The sequence below is a fragment of the Ascaphus truei genome, chromosome 2, assembly GCF_040206685.1.
Source record: "Ascaphus truei isolate aAscTru1 chromosome 2, aAscTru1.hap1, whole genome shotgun sequence".
In the NCBI taxonomy this organism is placed as follows: domain Eukaryota; kingdom Metazoa; phylum Chordata; class Amphibia; order Anura; family Ascaphidae; genus Ascaphus; species Ascaphus truei.
The window spans coordinates 322844228-322868308 of NC_134484.1; the positions used below are offsets into that span (position 1 = coordinate 322844228).

General features: G+C 40.9%; 2 protein-coding genes across 5 annotated transcripts in view; one reads left to right on the forward strand and one right to left on the reverse strand.

Moving 5' to 3' along the window:
* The window catches only part of BLVRA (biliverdin reductase A), a 30655-nt gene extending 23411 nt beyond the window's left edge, over window positions 1-7244 (reverse strand). Inside the window, exon 1 of the mRNA XM_075586575.1 lies at window positions 7080-7244. Coding sequence (XP_075442690.1) covers window positions 7080-7229 — 150 coding nt within the window. The 5' untranslated portion in view covers window positions 7230-7244. The remainder of the gene's footprint in view (window positions 1-7079) is intronic.
* The window catches only part of COA1 (cytochrome c oxidase assembly factor 1), a 165930-nt gene continuing 146893 nt past the window's right edge, over window positions 5045-24081 (forward strand). Inside the window, exons 1-2 of one of the 4 annotated variants that reach the window (XM_075586580.1) lie at window positions 5045-5063; window positions 21129-21249. The gene's annotated coding sequence lies outside the window, so the exon portion shown is untranslated. Of the gene's footprint in view, window positions 5064-7611; window positions 7760-21128; window positions 21250-24081 lie in introns of those variants that run through there. The other 3 variants (XM_075586578.1, XM_075586579.1, XM_075586581.1) reach the window with 3 other exon arrangements.

Sequence of the window (24081 nt, forward strand, 5' to 3'; positions counted from 1 at the left end):
CCTACTGCACTTATTTCCTCACATGCTGTATCTGTCCTAACATACCAGTGAGATTGTAAGCTTTCTGGGGCACGGATTGCCTTTCCTATGGTGTGATTTTGTTTGTGGCCCTTATTGTCTTATAATTCCCTGTACAGTATTGTGTCTTTTGTAAAGCGCCGAGAAAACATGCATACATGTGAAATAAAGTGTTTTCTGAATGGAGCGTTCCGATTGATCAGTGCCAACGTTACGCTCTTCTTGGTTTATAATAACTTAAAGGGCCGTATTTAATCAAACAGAAACAAAAGGAGTTAATATGCTGGAATCCAATGTTCCTGATGAAAAGCAATACATACTTATTTGTATCGTATGATAATGAAGAAGAGTTACTTTAAGAGTGATTAAATATTTTTAATGTAAGGCAATTACACTGAAACGGTCCTTTTAGTTTCAGACTTTATTGCAGTTAAATATATATTTTGGAAAGTGGTTTGTCTGTTCGTTATGCATCTGGACACCTCTTAACATAAAGTAACCACATTTTGCATGATGGTTCCTGAGATCAAGGAACAGATTTGTGTCTATGTTTGGATACAATTGGACGCCATTTTGAATCAAGATGACGGACTGAACCTTTCAGATCTGCCCTGGTTTTAACCAAATTTGTCAGGATTGTAAGTAGCTGGACAGAATTTAGAAAACCCATGTTTAACACAGTCAACTTAAATGTTGGAAGCTACGGAGTGGGAAATGGAAAAAATGTGTCCGTTTCTGTGCATGGTGGAAACACTAAAAACATAGTTTACCCAACAGCATTAGAATAAAAAATACATCTTTTTTTTCTTTTCATTAAGAAACTAAATTTTTTTTAAATATCCATTTATAAAGATCAGTATATTTGGGTTTCTTAGAATTCCTGAGCAACGCCGGATACATTCAGCTAGTAGCCTACATTTATATTGAAGAAAAAAAAATGTAAATTTTTTTTTAAACCAACAGAATAATTAGCTTATTCTCCTTATTTAAAAACTTGGCCCATTTATTATTTAAGCAAAAACGCGAACTGGCAGCAAAATGATGTTACGAGTAAGCTGGTCCCGCCCTTAGTCACTGTAACTTTCCTGGAACTCCACCCTAGAACTTTCTCAGAATTTGCACAATAAACGCAAACCTCTTTCCTTTGGCTTTCAAAACATGAACGCTTCGTTCGACCCCCTGTTCTGCATGGCTCCCAAGTCAGCACGAGGGTTACAAGCAGATCACCCCCAAACCAAAAAGGCAGCCCTTTTTACATAATTCCTACACAAATGGCACTTCTGTCTACTCTTCAAAACAATTGAAAATAATATCCCTCAGCAACAACTAATTCAGATCATCGTGTATATTCAGGTTATCACAATGTTGTACCTCAGTGGGCCTGGTAACCATGATTGCGGTTAGGGAATGGACATGTGCTCCCATGATAACCCAATCTTTAGCTAATCTTTTTTTGCCACAATATGACGGTTTGTGAGTCTTACAAACGACAGATAAATGGTCAATTCTTTTTATTTTTGCTGTGTTTGTAAAGTAAATATAAGATCACCAGATAAGGTTAGAAATACAAAGGAGTTTGTTAAAAAAAAAAAAAAAAAATACATATATATATATATATATATATATATATATATATATATATATATATATTATACACACACACACACAGTTTTATTGGCATCGCTAGCAAAAAAATGTACTTTCAAAGTGATTGACTTTTTCTACATCGAGAAGTTGTTTAAAATAAAAAATAGTTGCCCTTATGTATAAGTGCAAATTCTTGCAATATATTTTAAAGCAGCAATACAACATTCCCCTTAGTAGATGTAAAGCGTGTGACAATGTATACTTCTACATTTTTACCTAAGCTGGCAATCGTTTGCTGCTCCTGTTATAAATCTGTAAAAATTCTGAATGTGTGCCTAAAATAATGGCTGCTTCAGTCAGTGTAACTCAGCAGCTACAATCTATCCTTATATTACTAAGGTAACATTATCTACCGTTACAGTTTACAGCTCAAACTGCTGGGAATATTAGCAACAAATTATCACAAACCGGAAAGTGTGGCAAACATCTTGCATTGCTGGGGAGGTGGGCTAAAGCCTGCTACAGAAATCAAAAGGATGCTCAGTGTAATAAAACTCATAAAAAAATATCGGGAGTTTAATTATTTTTTAATTCAACTCTCAATGATATTAATAAAAAATACAGTAAGTATTACCTAATACTACAGAACTGATTAAAAAAACCTAAATTAAATGTCACGTTTTGCTGCTTTAAAGCACAAGAAGCAAGCATGTTCGGATTGAGTGTCTTTTTCCTGCATTTCCAAAAAGTGTTTATTAAAAAAAAAAAAATGGATAATGGCCAGAAGCCCACACGAGTGCAATGTATCACATAGCAATAGATGTGACTATACAAGCGGTTCTCGGTTATCCAACCAAAACTGCTGGCGGATAGTGAAAACATCGGAATGCGAATCCTATATTAATGAGCGTCGCGAGTGGCGGATAATCCGCTCCGACGTTGCGGAATGCATTGCGATCCGTCGGATAATCCGCTCCGACGTTGCGGAATGCATTGCGATCCGTCGGATAATCCGCTCCGACGTTGCGGAATGCATTGCGATCCGTCGGATAATCCGCTGCTACGTTGCGGAATGCATTGCGATCCGTCGGATAATCCGCTGCTACGTTGCGGAATGCTTTGTGATCCCTCGGATAATCCGCTCCGACGTTGCGGAATGCATTGCGATCCGTCGGATAATCCGCTCCGACGTTGCGGAATGCATTGCGATCCGTCGGATAATCCGCTGCTACGTTGCGGAATGCTTTGTGATCCCTCGGATAATCCGCTCCGACGTTGCGGAATGCTTTGTGATCCCTCGGATAATCCGTTCCGACGTTGCGGAATGCTTTGTGATCCCTCGGATAATCCGCTCCGACGTTGCGGAATGCTTTGTGATCCCTCGGATAATCCGCTCCGACGTTGCGGAATGCTTTGTGATCCCTCGGATAATCCGTTCCGACGTTGCGGAATGCATTGCGATCCGTCGGAAAATCCATTCAAAGTAAAACAAAACGACGGATAGCGAGGGCCACCTGCATCCTGATAATTTTGTAATGACATTTTTTTTATCTTAAGAGTTTACAGTAACTTACTGTAAATAGTTACAGGTAGTCAAATGGAAGTGTGCACAAAACAACCCCAAAACATATTGTACAGGGTTCAACATTCTGTACCCAAACCTAAAGTACAGATCTTTATTATCCACATGAAACCAATTTGTAACCAAAAACAAAAAAAACAAAAGTGTCTATTTAGATTAGGGCCAGCTCTAATCTCCTGCCTCTCCCTTATTTAGCTGGCAATGACTTTCTCCCAGATGATTAGAATTCCGCACTGGAGATGGGTAGGGGTTAGGCTGGCATATTGGGGTTAAGATGGAAGGAAGGGTTACATAGTAGATGAGGTTGAGAAAAAGAGACATATGTTCATCGATTCAATCTATGTTAGATTTAGACAACTGAGATGCACACCCTATATTTGTATTTACAGTATATTGATCCAGAGGAAGGCAAACATTTAGGGTGTTTATTTTTTTTACATGCAGGCAGTGGGCAAGGCCAATTGATCCCAGGGATATCTAGAGGATTAGAGGAGATTCAACCTCAAGGATCAAAATGGTGGAGACTGCCTTCTCCATTTTGGGGGGGGGGGGGATTCATCCACTTGCAAGACCAAGTAATGGCAAGAGTGTGGGTGGCTCTCTTTTGGATCCCGTACCCCAATTCCTTGCAGTTTAGTTTGCACGTGTGTGAATACACCTGGACCCCAGGGAAATCTGTGAATAGGGGAGTGCTGCTCGACACACAGGAAGAATGTAGGGTGAAACAGGTGACCCCAAGGATTGAAAGGGAGTCTTGTATCTAACCTTAGTTAAAAGCAACAGTCTGCATTGATCGTCATTTCGTGTATCAATTTACATGAAAAAATCTATAATTTGCCCTTTACACGGCAGTTCTTGAAAAATCTGATTTAGTAGAGATACATGTTTAAAATCAAGTGGCCGTGAGGTTAAAATGGGAGCTTATTGTTGTCTAAGGCAATGGTCAACTATAAATCAATCAAGCTATAGATTAAAAAAAAATGTTGTTAACACTTAAAAACTCTCTTTTACCCCCTCCACGTCCCCCCAAATGTATTTTAAAAGAACGAGACATGCTCAGTGTGTAAGGACACTAAATAGAAGTTAAACTCAAATAGGCATCTGGAGGAGATTGTTGCTTTAAAAGTGGCCATCCCCAGACAAAATGAAAAGTACTTTAATAGTAAAACATTATCATCGTTTCCATATAGTAACCCAGTTCTACCAGATCTGTAGCAGCTTTTCTGGCCTCAGAGAAAACCAAGGGGGATTGTTTATCTCAGTCTCTCGGACAAGAAAACTGCAGCCAAGCCTGTGCAAGAATACTGCCCCCGATCTACTAACACAAAGTGCAAACGTAGCCTAGGACGGAGACCATCTTTCTCTCGTACACCTGATGCAGTTTTTGTGGTCCAGTTTTGCCACAGTGAGACTGATCTGTAGCCCTCTAAATACTTTGGATTTGATACTGGATTATATTCACAGATATGCTACATAAATCAACTCATCCACAGAGATTATTTCTGTGAGCCTGTGTACAGCTTTACAGAAGGGTATGGACATGTGACATCTTCCACAGAGTATTGTTGTCATTTGTTAGTATTCAGGACAGATCTCATACCCATATTTTTCACAATGAACAAATAATTGGTTGCTGGTTGTGTTGCAGTTTACTAGACCAAGATGACAAGTATTGTATTGACAGACGAAGATGCTTATACACACACACACACACACACACACACACACACACACACACACATATATACATAGCAAAAAGTAGAGAAAAGATGGTGCTACAAAACCCTGGAGTGAGTAAAGAAAGGAGAGATACTGAATAACCCTTGGAGACAAAAAGGTGAAGAGACTCCGTGAAAGGACAAAAGCTGCTCAGGAGGTAAGTGAATAATCCAAATAACATGGTCCAGGAAGTAAGGGGAACAAACGGGTGAAAGGGAAATTATGATGACCCCCACACAGTAGCACCACTGGAAAAACACGATTACCTAATGAAAACCCCTGGTAAGAAGGCAATGAAATCAATATCCAACCTGATAAGTTGCAGCTAGCCTTCAGCATACGAGTCAATGTTAATGACAATAAAAAAAATATTCACGAACCCGTCCCTGCAGGTAAATCAATCTACTCAGCCTGATTTTTAGGTTTAATGCCTCAATAAACCTTTTTGATATGTTTTGATATCTTGCCTCTGGTTCTCCTCTTTTTGCAGTGCTCTTTTTTCCTCCTTTTGTCGTTTGCTACATACACGGTGTTCAGGCAAGAAAGGACCCCTATTGTTTTTCATCATATTTTGTATATTTCTCGCTCAATCCCCATGAACATTTGCACAATTATAAATTAACATTATATAAGAAGCACAATGTAGACAATGAACTGATGTCGACAATACTGTGACGTTAATTTAGTTGACAAGTACCAGATACACTGAGGTAGGTTCATGTTCAATAAACGAGAAATAGGAGTTTTTCCTTCGCAGATTGTAATTGTGTTATACTGTCTAATCTGAAACACTAAGATTACTATAAAGTTTGAGTTTAAAGTGTGTGTGTGTGTGTCTGTTCAAAATGTCCTCCTCCTGCTGAAACGTCCAAAGACGAGAATGCCACTGTCTGCATAATCAATAACATGTTGATCCAGCTGCTCCTCCCCCCTCCTGAATGATACGTTGTTTTACAAATTCGTTTTTTCAGTCATCCTAGCGACCATCCTTTATCGGGACAAATTTTATGGAAGCGTTTTGGACCATAACTCTTGCTCTGTTTAAAGCACTTTATAACGTGATTATCTTCTTCGCCAAACATCATTTTGTAACTATGCACTTGATCAGGTCATCAAAAAAATAATATTTATTAGATTATCAAATCATTCTTAAATGTAATACTCTACTGTTACAGACCTATAATTGCTCATATTTTCATGAAAATGTAGTGCTTTTATCTGCAAGATATGACGAAAAATAAAAGGGGTCCCATTTTTTCTGAACAGTGTGTGTGTGTGTGTGTGTGTGTGTGTGTGTGTGTACACACAAGCATTTCTGTGTCTTTCGCAAAAGCTTTTTGGTAAGAATTATTTTATGTTTTTAAAAATATGTGTGTGCATGCGTGTGTATACAGACACATATTTTAAAATATATTGAATGAAAGGATTCTTCCCCAAAAATTGAGAAAGACACAGAAATGCAAAAGTAGTTCTGAAGACAGTTGATTTTTTTTTTTTTCTAAATTTTACTATAGTACTTACATTTATACAGCTGTAAGAAAAAAAAAAAACATTCATTATTTGAGGAAACCAAAATGTAAAAAGTAGAAGCAAAGCATAATGTCCAACTGAAAAGTGACACTAGAAAAATATATCAGTGTATAGCGCGGACAGTGTACATCGGGCTGCACATGGGATTTTTCCTAAATGTTACATTTATCTGAAGCACTTCTTCCCACTATGTGTTATTTATGTTATATCATTTGTTATTTATATGATTGTCACGTGTATCACTACTGTGAAGCGCTATGTACATTAATGGCGATATATAAATAAAGACATACATTTATTTTTGCCGGCACGAGACCCTGCCCTGTAGAGCTGACAATCTATAATTTTGGTGCCTGAGGCACACGGAGATAAAAGTGACTCGCCCAAGGTCACAAGCAGCCGTCACCAGGAATTGAACCAGCCACCCCTGCTTTTAAACTCAAGAGTCATTCATTAAAAGATTCTCTATCTCCCATCATGTATCAATAAATATATAAAATAAATAAATGTGAAGTGCAAGCTCCTTGGGACCAGGATCCCCCCACACCTTTATGTATGAGCATGGGATAATATGTGTGCATGCTATATCTATGTCTCTATCCCCAGCATGTATTAATAACAAATAATAAGATGCATGTCTTACCCCTCTCTCTGGTACTGACTGTCCAGGGATCCCTGTGCGCTTCTGCTGGCCAGGCTCCAGAGACACGGGAGCGCGCACCAGGCGCTGTTTGCCCGAGCGCGCCCCCGGGCTTGTATAACATTTAACCGCTGCGCGCTCCCGGCTAAACATGGACGGGAGATTCTCCTCTCCCACTCTGATTGGCTGGTGTTTCGCAGACGTCACGGAAAGGCGAGAGGCTCGACGGCCTTCTTTGGTTTGGGCAAACGATGCCCTTTCGTCTTGACATACGAATTCAAATAGAAAGAGGGGGAAATCGGGTCTTACAAGTCAATCAGCCTTCACGCACTCGTAAAAAAAAAAAAAACCCTAAATTAATTAGGAGTTTTACACACAGAAATCTTTCGCTCTTATATTATTCGTCACTTAAAAACAAAGATTTTCCATCCTGAAGTGTGTGTGCGCGTTTCTCACATTTTTATTACAAAGATTCTCGTAGGTTTGCGGACTTGTACAGTATCCATGCCTATTCTGCGCACTTGTCAGGGTTTTCTTTGTTGTGCCCTGATCAAAGATGGCCACCGGGTGCTCAGATCTTTGTTTCCCTCTGTGGGTCAATAAAGTTGTGCCCTTCAATGAAGAGAAGAACACAGCGGGTCCCAGCAGTAGCAGGAGGGTGAACATCCAGCAGCAGTGAGTGTGTGTGTGTCACCCAAGCACATGGTCTGAGCCGCCCCCTGTCTCATTTACCCGCTGCTGCTTATAGCTGCTCTCATTGTTATTATATCCATATAATCATAGCTATTCCACTATTCCCTGCTTATTAGTTATAGCACTTGATAATCAGTGCTGCCATTATTTTCTTCTGATTATTCATTCATTATCCTATGGCTAACGGTATCATCTATTTATTTTTTGATTATTGAAGCTCGGCTAACACGGTACTTATACCTCTACATGAATATATATATATATATATGGCCTGGAGCTCCCGTGGCTCCTGGAGACCCCCCTTCCCTGGTGCAGCTCGATCGCGGGTGCCGAAAAACCCAACGGCTGCTTCCAAGGGTGGGGGCTGGAGCAGGGAGCAGCGCGGCTTCTCCTACCTGCGGCCGGTTGCTGGGGACGCGATCGGGCCGTTGCTAAGGCCGGTGGAGCAGGGCGCCGCCATTAGGATGTGGGTTGCGCATGCGCAGGGACGCGTAGGCGCAGGGAGAGCCCCAGAGACGGATAGCTCGCGCGAGAGCCGAGAGAAGGTACAGACAGCCCGGGAAAGCTTGCGCACGGGCAGGGGAGAGGAAGCCCGCGAACCCCTAGCCTACCAGGGAAGGCTCTGAGCTGGGACTACATATCCCATGAGCCTCGGTATGCCCCATGTGACACCAGGGAGCCAATAGGGCTTAGGGAGCCCAGGAGAAATAGATACATTTGGCGGGCTTACAGTCGGAAGAGTCGGAGGAGTCAGAGGCAGAGCAGTGAGAGACCGGAGCAGCCCAAGGAAGGAGGTAGAGTACAGGAGTTCTGGACTCGCTGTACTAGGCCAGCACCCCCTGGGACTGAGGTAGCTTAGTACTCTGATAGAGAGTGTTGCCAGGGACTGCTCTAGAGAGAGGGACCCTGTCACTCAGGAGTTGGAGCAAGGGATCTGTGAGGGAAGCGAGGGCGCGGGGAGCGAGTACAGCTCCTGCGGCCCTATAGGTACCCGCACCTCAGATAGGCTCCAATCCCCCAAGGTAGTGGGATAATTGCTGAGGGAGGCCCAAGATAGGGACGCTGCCCTTAGTTTAGAGTGCTGCTTTGTCAGAGTCACAGCGGTCAGTGCTGTGAGGTCTGACAGGCAGGCACCTAGTTGACTGCACGTTGGCTGTCAGCATTAGTGAGGCTGTAGGGACGTGGGTAGTTAGGGGAGTGGGACAGGTCCTTGACCCCTTTAGGCCCATAGGAGTTTCCCAAGCCACTACAGTTTGCTGCACTATAGGGACGGCCTATAGTGTAGCACGTGCCCCTTAGGAAGATAGGGACACAGTGAAGAGTGCTGTTCCGTGAAGCGGTTGGACCCACGTTGGGGTCCACAGAGACTGTTCCGGAGTGGGACCGCTCGAGCGGTCCACGTGCAGAAGTTCGGTTGGAGGGTTAAAGGAGTCATCGCCAACTGAGCCTTTGCGAAGATTGCCGATCCGAGCACCGGAGTGCTCGGCAGGTATCTATAACATAAGTGCACCACCGGGCCCTTAGCTTAACTGTGACTGCGCAGTCACCCATTGACTCTCTGCAAGAGTGCGGGACATTGGGTGGGGTTTCTGGACACTGGGTGGGTTCACTTGATGTTGGGGAAGCGTCCTGCGCGACGCAGTAGGTGTCGCCTCTAGAGAGGGACACAGGTTATATGCATGTGATATGTTATTCTGGCATGTAGTAAAGTCCTTAGTTAATATAATCACTGTGTATGTGTTTATTGTATTGTCCTGCGAGGAACCACTCCCCCTCTGGTGGGAGCCATCGCAGGTGGAGGCGCTGCATCGTTCGTTATTATAAGTATTATCCCTAGTGTAAGTGCCCCAGGTTTCCCCGTCCTGGCGGAAGCTCAGCCCTCCTGTGAGCCAACAGGTATGCACCACACCGAGTAACAATATATGTTCCTGCACCCACACAGTAGAATCTGCGATTGGGGGGGGGGATATACCCGTTACATATATATATATATATCATGTCTTAGGCAGTCTGCAACCCTTTATTATCTACTAGCTGAGAGACCCGGCGTTGCCCGGGAGTCACACTGTCCCCCCCCCCCCACACACACACTGTCCCCCCTCCACCACACCCTGTCCCCCCCCTCACACACATATCCCTACGCGTTTCTTCCGACTCTGCGGATTTCATCAGAGGATCCGCAGAGTCGGAAGAAACGCGTAGGGATATCTGGCAGTGAACCTACGGTGACAGGGCAGCTCCCAGCACCAGCGTGAGGAGGCAAGGACTTGCCTGAAGATTCTTTTCCGGTTTCAAGTGTGAGAAGAAAGGCTAATGGCGCCCGCATGTGGAGATTGAATGCTCACAAACACTAAGGATTACTCCCCTGGAGACAGCAGCTGACAGCAACATCCATTTTGGAGCCAATTCTGACACACACACAAAGAAGAGACCGAGGAGTCCTCAGTTGGTGCATGGGCAGGTCCCATAACATGCTTTATTTTATCAGACAAATTGTAAGTGCGCAATTGTCTTGTCCATGAGATATTAAAACTTTGTTTATCTGATTTTATACAAGGATCGGGCGCTTCTTTTCTCTTTTTCTCTTTATATATATATATATATATATATATATATATATATATTTATATATTATATATATATATATAATATATATATATATATATATATATATATATATATATTACACACACACACACACACACACTAATATTTACCTAATTTTAAGACCTGCTAAGGAACAGATGATTGTTATTATGTCCTGATATGTAAAACCATGGAATTCAAAGAGGGTGTACTTTCTTTTTCACACAACTGTGTGTATATATATATATATTGCCACATTTAAGTTTTTATAATACGGGACGCCAAAATTCAGTGTAAAAGTGTTATTTATTTATAAAATGTTGTACCAGGAAGTAATACATTGAGTTACCTCTCGTTTCAAGTATGTCCTGGGCATAGAGTTATGATGACAAACAATACAAGGTTACAAATACATAGTTACATTAAGTGAACAGGGTATACATTATATACAAGACATTGCATGCACAGTTAGAGATAATATATATTATAGGCGTATGTAACAGTTACAGACCAGATTAAAATGTGAGATAGCTTTAGTTTTGAAAGAACTTAGACTGGTGGTGGCTGTGAGAGTCTGCGGTAGATTGTTCCAGTTTTGGGGTGCACGGTAAGAGAAGGAGGAGCGGCCAGATACTTTGTTGATCGTTGGGACCATGAACAGTCTTTTGGAGTCAGATCTCAGATGATAAGTGCTGCATGTGGTAGGGGTGAGGAGCTTGTTCAGATTGATGGGTAGCCTGCCAAGAACGTATTTGAAGGCAAGACAGGAGAGATGAACTTTGCGCCTAGACTCAAGTGATGACCAATCTAGTTATTTGATAATTTCGCTGTGATGTGTGTTGTAGTTGCATTGGAGTACAAAGCAGAATATTGAATTGTAGAGGGTATCAAGTTTACTAGGTGAGTTTGGGGTGACATGCCATATACTGTCTCCCCATAGTCTATAATTGGCATTGGCATCTTCTGTGCAATGCGCTTTCTGACCAGCAGACTTAGACTGCGGCCAGGCAGGGATCTCGTGCGTGGTGACGTAATCGCGCTTTGCTCGGCCGGGCAATTTGTGGCCAGCTAGGTACGCGCGCGGGGGGCGTCGGGGAGTGAGGTCATAACGTCACAAAGCTGGTTCGCCCTCATTGGGCGAACCGCTCACGTGACACGCCAGCAAGCGGCGTATTAAAATTTGCTTGCTTCGGCAAGCGGCGTGCAGGTGCTCGCTCACGCTGGCCACACACATTGCAACAATGTGTTTCATCGCGGCTAGCGCCCGCTCAGAACCACCTTAGACGAGGCCTAAGGGTGGATTTGTTCCTATAAAGTACACCTAGTTTGGCATTTCGGATGTCGGTATCAATGTGCAACCCAAATATTAAATGGGAGTCAAACCATATGGCCAAATATTTAAAACTAATAACGGGCTAGGTTGGTTCTTATCTGATGCTCATTCATTGGAAGCTTTTTAGAAATGTAGCCTTGGTCCCAAATACCAAAGTATGATGTCATAATGAGTTAAAGACTGACATTCAAAATTGCTATACAAAATATTATGCAGTGTATTTACTTCTTGCACATCCGAACACATAAGTTGCATGTAACGATAAAAAAAAAACCTTTTTATTTCAATTTGTTTCATACCTTTGCATCTCTCTGCAACTATTTGTTTTCCTCTTTTTGGTTTTTATCATCTCTACGTTGACAGGACGGGGAGAGATACTCACTGCACTAATGGGCCACGGTGGGAGAAAAAGTAATGCCTATAGGGGTGCATGTCATGGTATGAGATGACCGGAGAGTGTCTTAACTTTATTATTTTAAAAATTTAGTAAGGCGACATGTATCGGAAACGGTAACAATGACACTCAAGTAGAAATCTATCATGTTTTATGACTGATTTAATTAAAGTAATTTTAAGTTCAGGCATTTCGCATCAAGGCACTGAAATATAGAACAAGTACGTGTCCAGACAGACCTTTCCGGGACAAGTCAATGAAATTAGGGACTATCCTGTATATACGGGACGTCTGGCAAACGTGTGTATTATTTGTATGTATGTATGTGTGGCTAAATTAACAGGTAGGGGAGGAAATGGAAAAGAGGCAGGCGTTTAGATTCTTTAAGTCAGAAGGGACAGAGGCATGTATCAGAATTATAAGGAATGTAACAAAAATTGCAAAAGGGCAATCAAATTAGCAAAAATGGATAATGAAAAAAGGATTGCAATAGAAAGTAATATCAACCCTAAAAAGTTCTTTACCTTAATAAGATTAAAAATGAGAAAAGAAAATATAGGACACTTTCAGTGTGAGATGGGCAGGCAGATTATTGGAGATGAGGAAAAAGCAGACGTATTAAACAAATTCTTTGCCTCTGTGTTTACCAGGGAGGAATCAATTTCAATTGTAGTGCTGCAGGAGGAAGCCACAACCTTCATATTAATTAACAATTGGTTAACTGAGGAAGAAGTTCTTAGGTAGCTTGAAAAAAATTAAAGTAAATAAGGCACCTGGCCCAGATGGCATACATCCAAGAGTTCTGAAGGAGTTAAGTTCAGTAATAGCCAAACCATTAAATGTAATATTCAAGTACTCCATTTCCACAGACTCAGTACCACAAGATTGGCGTAAAGCAGATGTGGTGCCTATATTTAAAAAGGGAGCTAGATCACAACCAGGGAATTATAGACCTGTAAGCCTGACTTCAATAGGGGGAAAACTACTTGAAGGTTTAATACGGAATAATATTCAGGAATACCTAATGGAAAACAAAATTATTAGTAATATTCAGCATGGATTTATGAAGGATAGATAATGCCAAACTAACCTTATTTGTTTCTTTGAGGAGGTAAGTAGGAATTTAGACCAGGGTAATGCAGTTGATGTGGTCTACTTAGATTTTGCAACGGCTTTTGCTACGGTTCCACACAAGGTTGGTGTACAAAATAAAGCAAATTGGACACAGTAAAAATATATGAACCTGGATTGAAAACTGGTTGAAGGATAGACAACTGAAGGTTGTCATAAATGGAACTTTTTCAGGTTGGGGTAAGGTCGTGAGTGGAGTACCTCAGGGATCGGTACTGGGATCCCTGCTTCTTAACCTTTTTTTTTAATGACCTTGAGGTTGGCATTGAGAGCAAAGTCTCCATCTTTGCTGATGATACTAAATTGTGTAAGGTAGTAGAATCCAAGCAGAATGTAATTTCTCTCCAGAAGGACTTGGTGAGACTGGAAACTTGGGCAGGTAAATGGCAGATGAGGTTTAATACAGATACATGTAAGGTTATGCATTTGGGAAGCAAGAATAAACAGGCAACATACAAATTAAATGGGGATAAATTGGGGGAATCCTTGATGGAGAAGGATTTAGGAGTGCTTGTAGACAGTAGGCTTAGCAATAGTGCCCAAAGTCAAGCAGTAGCTGCCAAGGCAAACAAGATCTTATCTTGCATTAAACGGGCAGTGGATGGAAGGGAAGTAAACATAATTATGCCCCTTTACAAAGTATTAGTAAGACCACACCTTGAATATGGAGTACAATTTTGGACACCACTCCTTAGAAAAGACATTATGGAACTATAGAGAGTGCAGAGAAGAGCCACCAAATTAATAAAGGGGATGGACAATTTAACTTATGAGGAGAGACTAGCTAAATTACATTTATTTACATTAAAAAAGAGGCATCTAAGAGGGGATAGGATAAATATATACAAATATATTCGGGGATAGTACAAGGAGCTTTCAAAAGAACTATTCATTCCAAGGGCAGTACAAAGGACATGGGGTCATCCCTTTAGGTTGGAGGAAAGGAGATTTCACCAGCAACAAAGGAAAGGGTTCTTTACAGTAAGGGCATTTAAAATGTGGAATTCACTACCCACGGAGTCTGTGATGGCAGATACAATAGATTTGTTAAAAAAAAGTTGGACATCTTTTTAGAGCACACAAAAATTATCCAAAGGGATAAAAAAAGATTCCTCTTATTGCACTCTATATTATATTATATTATTTTAACAAGTATAGGACAAAATTGTCCTAGCAAAGCAAGTGTGCTATTTTTGCAAGTGGGGCTATTAAATCGGTATACACAGTTAAAACCAAGAAAATAAAAAAGTTTTATTACACAGTTAAAACCAAGAAAATAAAAAAGTTTTATTACATCAAAAATAATAATCTGTGAAATATATAGTGATAAAAATCTCCCCACCTCCCTTGCTGCTACCCGCTCTCCGATTTAGCCCGCAAGCCAGACTAATCAGTGCTGACTGGCCTGTCAGTCACCGCTGCGGTCAGTGCACTGTTGCTGGTCGCAAGCAGTGATTGACAGGTCAGCGCTGCACACAGCACAATCTCCAGAGCCAAAATATTAGGTACATGCCGTCCTAGTGATTTTTACTATTGATAAAACAATAGTGTTTACCAACCAGTAATCCATGTAAATAAGGTTTGTGTTTGTATAACCAGGCCTAGAAACACAGATATAGACACATTAAAAGGTGACCCGAAAAGGAGAATAGATGAAAATAATATTATACAGTGCTTTAAATTTAAAACACCTATTTTAATGTATGGTGAACCCGTGTCAGGGAAGCTCTGTTAAGTGAACTGAACGTAGCCGCCCTGGCATACAGAGGCAGCTTCACAGCATATTGAATAATGACCAATGTTACACAAATTCAAAATGGCATCAATTGCAAAATAAAAACTCCACATTTTTTGCCCTTGATACTTTACCTTTATCGTGTGCATACGAGAAAAGAAGTCCCTCTGATAAGCACTCAACCTCTACTACATTTAAATAATATTCATAATAGTTTATTGAGAAGAAAACAAAATCATTAAAACCTAACAAGTGCCTTAGAGAACCTGAGTAGCTCCAATAGGGTTCAGATCTTAATAGATACTATTCCCTATAAAGGCAGATAAATAACCCTGTAGGGGTTGACATTAAAAAAATGTCCTTTTACATATGTAGTCTAGCAATTTGAATATATATGCACTTCATAGTAAAAAAAAGTCTCATACTAAGTATCCCCTATGTTCTGAGGTAAGTGGTGTAACTGTAGGCTCTGTGCACATAGTATTCAAGTCTCTTGATCGGGCAAACAATGTAACCTTAGCTAGTCAATATAAGCTAAGGATTAAAATGATACATATAATTACAACAATAAACATAATGACTATTATAATATATTAATATTAATACAATATAACTCATTAAGAAAGTGTATAAATGAATCTAGCTAAATCCTAAAGATATTCTAAGTGATAAACACATAATAATATTAATACTGTAAACATAGTGATTGTGAGCTATAGAGGATCCGCCAGAGCTCCACTTTCATGCTGCAATAAAGATTTTTCAAGTCAAATAGATTCAACTGTATGTATCTGAGACTGGTTTTTATCTTATGTACTTTTTTGTCTTATGTATTTTTGTTATGTGCTTGTCTCCTGTGTTGGAGGAGTCACTCAGTGCACCTGTTGATCATCATTATGCTCTGCAGGTGCTGTGGGTTGACCCACTATATCAGGACTCATTTGTTCACTGGCGGATCACTCTTTGACAAAGCGCTTTGGCGTGAAACGCGTTAGAGGATCCGCCAGAGCTCCACCTTCATGCTGCAATAAAGATTTTTCAAGTCACACTTCTCAGCCTTTGCATGGTTCCTTGGCGGTGCACTGATCCTTTCTCCTGCGGGAGGAGTACTACAGATAATGTGTAAAAAAATACAAGTTTTTCTTGGTACACATATATAGGCACATTTTTGGTGTATCATAGGTGCAATGTGTTCTATATAGTGTACCAAGACAAAAGTGTGAAGGTCACCATCTGATATGAGTTTAAAGTACCTGATGGTATCAGGGTAGTGCCTCTCTGAGCGGTACCGCTGAGCACTCTATCACTATCCGGTGTCCCTATTATAAAAGGGGTAAACAGCCCCGTAGTGAATAAACAACCAACGGGTCGTGGAACTAAAAATTGATCACGAGAATGCCAGCTGTAACTAGTGGCTGCCTCCTGGGGCCAACATCTTCGTTTAATCTGCCTTGTAGAGTCTTGAAAAATAGCAATTACTGCCGGTTACTTTCTGAGACCTGGCGTCTCAGTATCTCTGTCGCGCTGATGACGTCAGCGTATCTGCGTCATGTAAAACCCGACGCGCGTTTCATTCCTATTGGAACTTCTTCGGGGGTCACTTATCGTGTGCTGCGTTTTTCTACAAACGCCTGCAATTTGAATATGTGTTATTTGAAAGCAGCAGTCCCCCCCATTTTTTTTATTCACATCGGTGGGAAGAAAGGGATTTTAGGAGCTGAGCACCAACTAAATCCCAAGATATATAGCACCAGTGCTGTCCCCTCCAGGGGAAACAAAATGGTGGTTTAAATCTCCTGCATTACGCGACCCAGTAGCAAGCTGCAACGTCATCCATTGCCACTACCTATTGACTCGCATGACAGAGGGGATTGAAAAAACTAGGAAGTACTTGAGCTAGTATTGAGGGTACCAGGAGCTGAATGTGGTTCATCTCTGGGGACCCCGTGCTTTCCAGCTATGTAAAAAAAAAGTCGGGGGGGGGCGGGGGAGAGTAGCTGTAAGCAGTAGCAACAACATATATATGCACAAGCTTAAAATGTTACCAGTATATGAGCATGTTCGGGTCTCTGTTACCATTTGTACACATGTGAGTGTGCAATATAGGGGTTACATTTTTGGCATTACAAAATATTTACTATGAAAGAAAGGAGCGCAAGAGCGCACCGAGGTCAAGAAGGTATGTATTACAAATCGTAAGCAAGCAAGCAATAAGTTACTGACATACGAATAAAATGCAGTCCGTACAAATCGGCGGGGCTTCACAGTATTGCGGCAGGCTGCTGCGTAGAAGGGGAAGGAGTCTCTCTACCAGAGTGATACGTCCCGCGCGCTGGGACTGGACACTCAGTAGCTCCGTAACTCTTGTACTTCCGGGTACTCACGTCACTGCGGGACCCGTATGGAGCTGGCCCCCCTCAGTGCAGCCTCCGTAACAAACTCTCCCACACAAATGAATCAAGGGATCAATAAATGGGGTGTAATGGGAATAAGTCCAAAGTAGACCCTTAGCCAAAGAGCAAGTGAAGCCCGAACAGCCACGATGATCTCCGCTACGCGTTTCGCATAATAAATATGCTTCATCAGGCGGTCATATATTTACTATGTCTGACTCCCCTCGTAGGATGTTTAAGATACCACAATAGTCTTTAGTAGCCTGTAAATGCACTTTTGTGTTCTTGTGCCTTTTTTGTATTGTTATACTGCGGTATTGATCAGCAGAATAAAGGATGATGATGGATCGCACAGCCACGAAAATCCAATTCCCAATGGGACTGGAGGATATGAAACAAAGATACACACTCCAATTATGCAATAGGTCTGGCTTATTGCAGGTGGGTGCAGCAACAGGACAACACGAACGCACCTACGCGTTTCGTGCACAGGGCACTTTATCAAGGTGACAAAATAACACATTGCTGCTTAATTTATACTCACCTGAGTTGTCCTCCGCACTACCGGGTGTGACGTCATCAGCCCGCGTCTCAGAAGAGTTGCGGTGACGTGGCGTACACAGCCATAGGCTGGGCAAGTCAGGTGATGTGCTAACTCTAACTTACTATCTATTTTTTATAAAACAAACTTTATTAACAAAAAACACAATGAACAACATATAAAAACGTATGTGAATATACAATTAAAAAGGTGATCAATCATGCTAGTGCAGCAAATTTGCATGAGTAAAGTCAATATGAACGGGTTGGTCAAGTTAATACAAGAAGGGAATTTGTAATTGTTGTATATCTCAAAGTATTGTATTACTAATAACCCCTCGTGTTAAATATTAATATTGCATATTGAAACTTATACTCGTGCAAAAGATCGTGGTTACCTTGTAGTTTATAGGAAGAACATGTTCATAATGTAAAGAGTATATAATAAATGGTGATTGCATAATTATGGTTCATATTGATTCTTCACAATTTAATGCAGTAAACACACTTATAATAACATAATCAATAAACATTTATGAAATGACCCTAACAGAAGACCTCATAAAGTGTTAATTAATATAACACTGGAAAGGTCTGTAACTATATGTGTACATAATACTGAGTATTGCACAAATATATATCTGATGGAAGAGAGCATGAATAGTGGTTGGGAAAGCAAAATATGAATTTAAATGATTTTAAATGATTCTATAATAACTAATCCAAATATATAATTTTAGATTATTTACAAAATGCATTAAAGTAATATATTTTATATTATTAATCAAAACTGAGAAAAAATAATAATAAATTAATTCCAATAATGATATATATTGATTATAATAGTTGAATAAAAAATATGTTTATAAAGAGAAATTTCTTCATAATCAAGTTATATAAAAAATCATTATAAAAAGTGACTTATATCCCAATCGACATTCATGCCAAGAGGTTCTCTGGTTCTGAGTGTGAAAATCCAATAGGATTCACGTCTGTCTAACATCTTAATTCTATCCCCACCCCTTGGGGATAAGGGAATGTGTTCAATGCCTTGAACCGAGAGGAGATTCACATTACCATAGGGACAATTTGAGAAATGTTTCGGTACAGGATGGTTTTGGTCTTTATTGCGAATTAATCTGAGGTGTTCTAGAACCCTAATTTTTAGTTTTCTTGTTGTCCTTCCGACGTATTGACGTCCACAGCCACATTTAAGTAAATATACAATGTGTGTGGAATTGCAGTTAATAAAAGTTTGAACATTATACGTCATTCTTGTAACCGTTGATGTAAACATTTTATCTTGTTTCATATATGTACATGCTTTACATTTGGTGCATGCATACGTTCCTTTTGGTAATGTGGATTTTATCTCATCTACAGCTGTAAACAAACTGGGGGATAATGTATTGGCTAATGTTTTAGCGCGTTTAAATATAACATTAGGACCCAAAGACACATATGGTTTTAACACTGGATCTAAGGATAAAATATTCCAATGTTTTTTGAAAATGGCTTTAATAGACTGTGTTTGTCTACTAAAGGGTGTAATGAAAGACGGGCTATAAGTGGATCTTGATCTCTTAACAGATTTTTGTCTAAGAAGAGTATTTCTGTCCATATTATAAACCTCTTTTAGTATTTCTATCTAGATCAGCTTTTTTGTAACCTCTCTGTAAGAAACGAACATACAAATCATTTGACTTTACTTTAAATTCATCGTCATTAGAACAATTGCGGCGAGTTCTGATAAATTGGCTTTTTGGTATTCCCATGAACGTGGCTTGAGGGTGACAGCTGCTAGCTCTTAAAAAAGTATTACGTGAATTAGGTTTATGGTACAATGTGGTCTGTATAGAATGTGCCGTGTCAATATATAAACATAAATCTAAATAATAAATGTGTTGAAAGTGATAAGAAAATGTGAAAGAGAGATTAAACTCATTATCATTAAGTGCAGAAATAAATTCCAAAAGTGTGGTGATGTCTCCCTCCCAAATAAACAGAAGATCATCAATGTAGCGCCTATAAAAGATTATGTGCTCCCTATATTTATTCACTTCTCCAAACACGTGGAACGACTCCCACCACCCCATGAAGAGGTTGGCGTATGATGGGGCAAAACTTGTGCCCATAGCCGTTCCACGCTTTTGGAGATAATGAATCCCATTGAAAAGAAAAAAATTGTGAGTGAGTAAAAAGTGAATTGCATCCAAAAGAAAAGTAACTTGTGCTGGTGCTAAATCTGACCGATTAAGAAAGTGATGTGCAGCTGTCAAGCCATGTTCATGGGAAATGATGGTATACAGAGATGTGACATCTAATGTCACCCACACCATATTGTGGTTCCATACAACCCGGTCAAGAGTGGTTAATAAATCACTACTATCTCGGATGTATGAAGGCAATTGTTGAACAAGGGGCTGAAGGAAGAAATCCATGTACCGTGAAACACCATCTCCCAAAGAATCAATGCTGGAGACAATTGGTCTCCCTGGAGGGGAGACCAATGTCTTGTGAATCTTCGGGAGATGGTGAAACACGGGCGTGGTTGGTAAGGGATTGTAGAGGAAATCAGTGTCATTCTCATCTAATACTCGTAGCATAGAACCCACATCCAGTAAAAAAAAATTAAATCTCTTTGAAATTTTTTGGTGGGGTCGGAAGGTAGCACAGCCCTTCCTATGTATACGCAATCATTATTCAAGGACTCCCCATTGTCATCCTGATTATCAATATATGTTGTGGAGGAACTCTCTCTGATTTTGGATGCATCACATCTCTTCTACCTTGCGGTATTGATCAAGCTAAAGTGCCCAGCTGAGGCTAGAACCGAGGATTGTTTGTAGGGGGCGTGGGTGCCGGGCTGTTACTTAAGCTGGGAGGGGTGTTCCGGGGTCTTTCACTGGTTGGGGGGGGGGGAAGGTGGGTGGGCTGTGTGTGCTGGGGCCGTTTGTCGATGGCCCTGACCCAGATCTACAATTGACCTGTGAATAATAGTGCTCTCTCACTATTTTTGTGAGTTTATTATGGGATACTTGGCAATTGTATATTATTTAATATGTAGGCATATTTACTAAGTGGTGCTTTGCCACAAGACACCTATGGTGTCAGGTCATTGGGCTTTAAGGGTTCTACCGGCACCGGAAGATTTATAATTTGGCATAGCGCTTCTTATTGATATAGCCAATAGTGTAAGAAACGGTCTTGTATATTCTGTGCTTTTTCTTTGTTTTATCACTTGTAGAACAAGAGCTGTCCTACTGCTCATGCTGTGCTCCTGCGGGCCTCTTACAGTCTTTCTCAAGATAACCAGTGATAGTGGAACGAGACGCATCTTTCTCGCCAGCAATTCCAGGCTTCTACAAGTAAGACACTTGTGTTTCTCTTTTGAATCCTTAGTATTGCTAAAGGTAATTAACAATTAATTACCATTGTTGGAGACATCAGAAAGATACAATACTCAATACGTATGAAAAAATTGAGATATAAATCGGTGTAGAAATATATATATATCTTTTTTTTTTAAGTTATGGTGGGTGAAAAAGGCGACAGAAAACCTCCACCGTTAGCATACAGCCAATAAAGAATATCACCTGTGAGCACATTCACATGTCTTAGACAGGTCTGCAACCCTGCCTTTCACCATTATCACCTAGCATACAGTGTTCCCACTGCAGCAAGGGATTCTGGGAAATGACATGCAAATGAGCACACTATGTATATATATATATATATATTCAAAAACAAATAGACCATTCTGTGGATACCATTCTGTGGCTAACGAAATGCTTTTATTTGTGCGAGCTATCGAGATACACTGATCTCTTCTTCGGGCGATGTTACAATTGATTAAGACAAAAAACTTCCTTAGAAACAAAGCGACTGGAATGTTATCTGTGGGTGAAGCCTACGCCTCCCCCCTGTGCAGTATGCGATTTATGACTTACGGTGTTAAATGGTCCCTGAATGCTTGTGATGTAAGGGAATGCATGTGTAAGTGAGTGTGTGTGTGTACGTGTGTAAATCTTAATAAAGCGCCCACAGTGTATACAGCGCTTTACAAAAGGTGTGTGTGGGACTGTATAACAATGGTTTGGTAGGTGTAGAAATGTAAGAGGGTGTTGCATTTCTGTTCATGTGTGTGGCTACTATGTATTCCCTATTGGTATATAGGTTTACAATAATACTGCGCTATGTGAATGCACACACACCTGTCTCTTACATTTGTATGTGTACTATGTATTCTATCCCTATATACCAATAGGGAATACATAGTAGCCACACACATGAACAGAAATGCAACACCCTCTTACATTTGTACACCTACCCACACCATTGTTATACACTCCCCCTCCACACAAACCTTTTGTAAAGTGCTGTATACACTGTGAGCGCTTTATTAAGATTTACACCTGTGTACACGTACACATACACAAACACATGCACGTACATACAGACACATACGCACACATGCATTCCCATACATCACAAGCATTCAGGGACCATTTAACACCTTAAGTCATAAATTGCATACTGCACATATCTCGAACGGTCAGCCCTTCTTAAGACTGTTCCACAAGTCTTCCCCAAAAAATAGATTCCAAAAACTCAGGGGAGCAGTGGCTGTACTGTGACAAAAATAGAAAACTACATAGAGCAGTATAGTAGTGATATCAGTAAAAGAAATGACAGTATGTATTTATGTCTTTATTTATATAGAACCATCAATGTACATAGCGCTTCACAGTAGTAATACACGTGACAATCATATAAAACAAATAATACAAATAACAGATCATGGGAAGAAGTGCTTCAGACATAAACGTAACATTTAGGAAGAGGAATCCCTGCTCCGAAGAGGTTACAATCTAATTGGTAGGTAGGAAGAACGTACAGAGACAGTAGGAGGGTATTCAATTAAGTGTGTCTGCAGGGGGCCAAGCTTTATGTATTGTGTGTATAGTATTATCCATGGTGCTACTCATATGCTTCTTTAAGCAGGTGGGTCTTAAGTGTTACACCGGTGCTGCCCGCAGACCAGACCCGTCCCCTGTGCTGAGGTGGGACGTAGGAATACACGCACCCGCAGCAAAGGGAGCGCGTCCGGAGTGTGGTGTTGGTGTTGCCAGGCCAGGTATAGTAACGAAGACAATACTTGCCGGTACCGGAAGTAGAGGAAGAGCAAAAACAGAGCTGCTTATACTTCCTCCCAAACCTGGCCCTACTACCTCCTTCCACATTACTGTTGGAAATACGATCATTCACCCAGTAGCCCAAGCACGCTGCCTAGGGGTCACACTCGACTCCTCTCTCACATTAGCCCCTCACATTCAAAACATTTCTAAAACTCGTCGCTTTTTCCTCCGCAATATCACAAAGATACACCCTTTCCTCTGTTACTCGTCTGCTAAAACTCTGACTCAGGCCCTCATCCTCTCCCGTCTTGATTACTGCAACCTCCTGCTGTCCGGCCTTCCTGCCTCTCACCTGTCTCCCCTACAATCTATCCTTAACGCTGCTGCCAGAATCACTCTACTCTTTCCTAAATCTGTCTCCGCTTCTCCCCTCCTGAAATCACTCTCCTGGCTTCCGATCAAATCCCGCGTCTCGCACTCTATTCTCCTCCTCACTTTTAAAGCCTTACACTCCTCTGCGCCTCCTTACATCTCAGCCTTAATTTCTCGCTATGCACCATCCCGACTCTTGCGGTCTTCTCAAGGATGTCTTCTTTCTACCCCCTTTGTATCTAAAGCCCTCTCCCGCCTTAAACCTTTCTCACTGACTGCCCCGCACCTCTGGAATGCCCTTCCCCTCAATACCTGACTAGCACCCTCTCTATCCACCTTTAAGACCCACCTTAAGACACATTTGCTTAAAAAGCATATGAATACCACTGTGGATAATCCTGGACACATGATACATAAAGCTTGGCCCCCTGCAGACGCACTTACCAGAATTCCCTCCTACTGTCGCTGTATGTTCTCCCTACCTACCAATTAGATTTTAAGCTCCTCGGGGCAGGGACCCCTCTTCCTTAATGTTACTCTTATGTCTGAAGCACTTATTCCCATGACCTGTTATTTATATGATTACAACATGTATTACTACTGTGAAGCGCTATGTACATTTATGGCGCTATACAAATAAAGACATACAATACAAGAGTAGTTATTGCCGTTGCCAAGGTCAGGGATTGG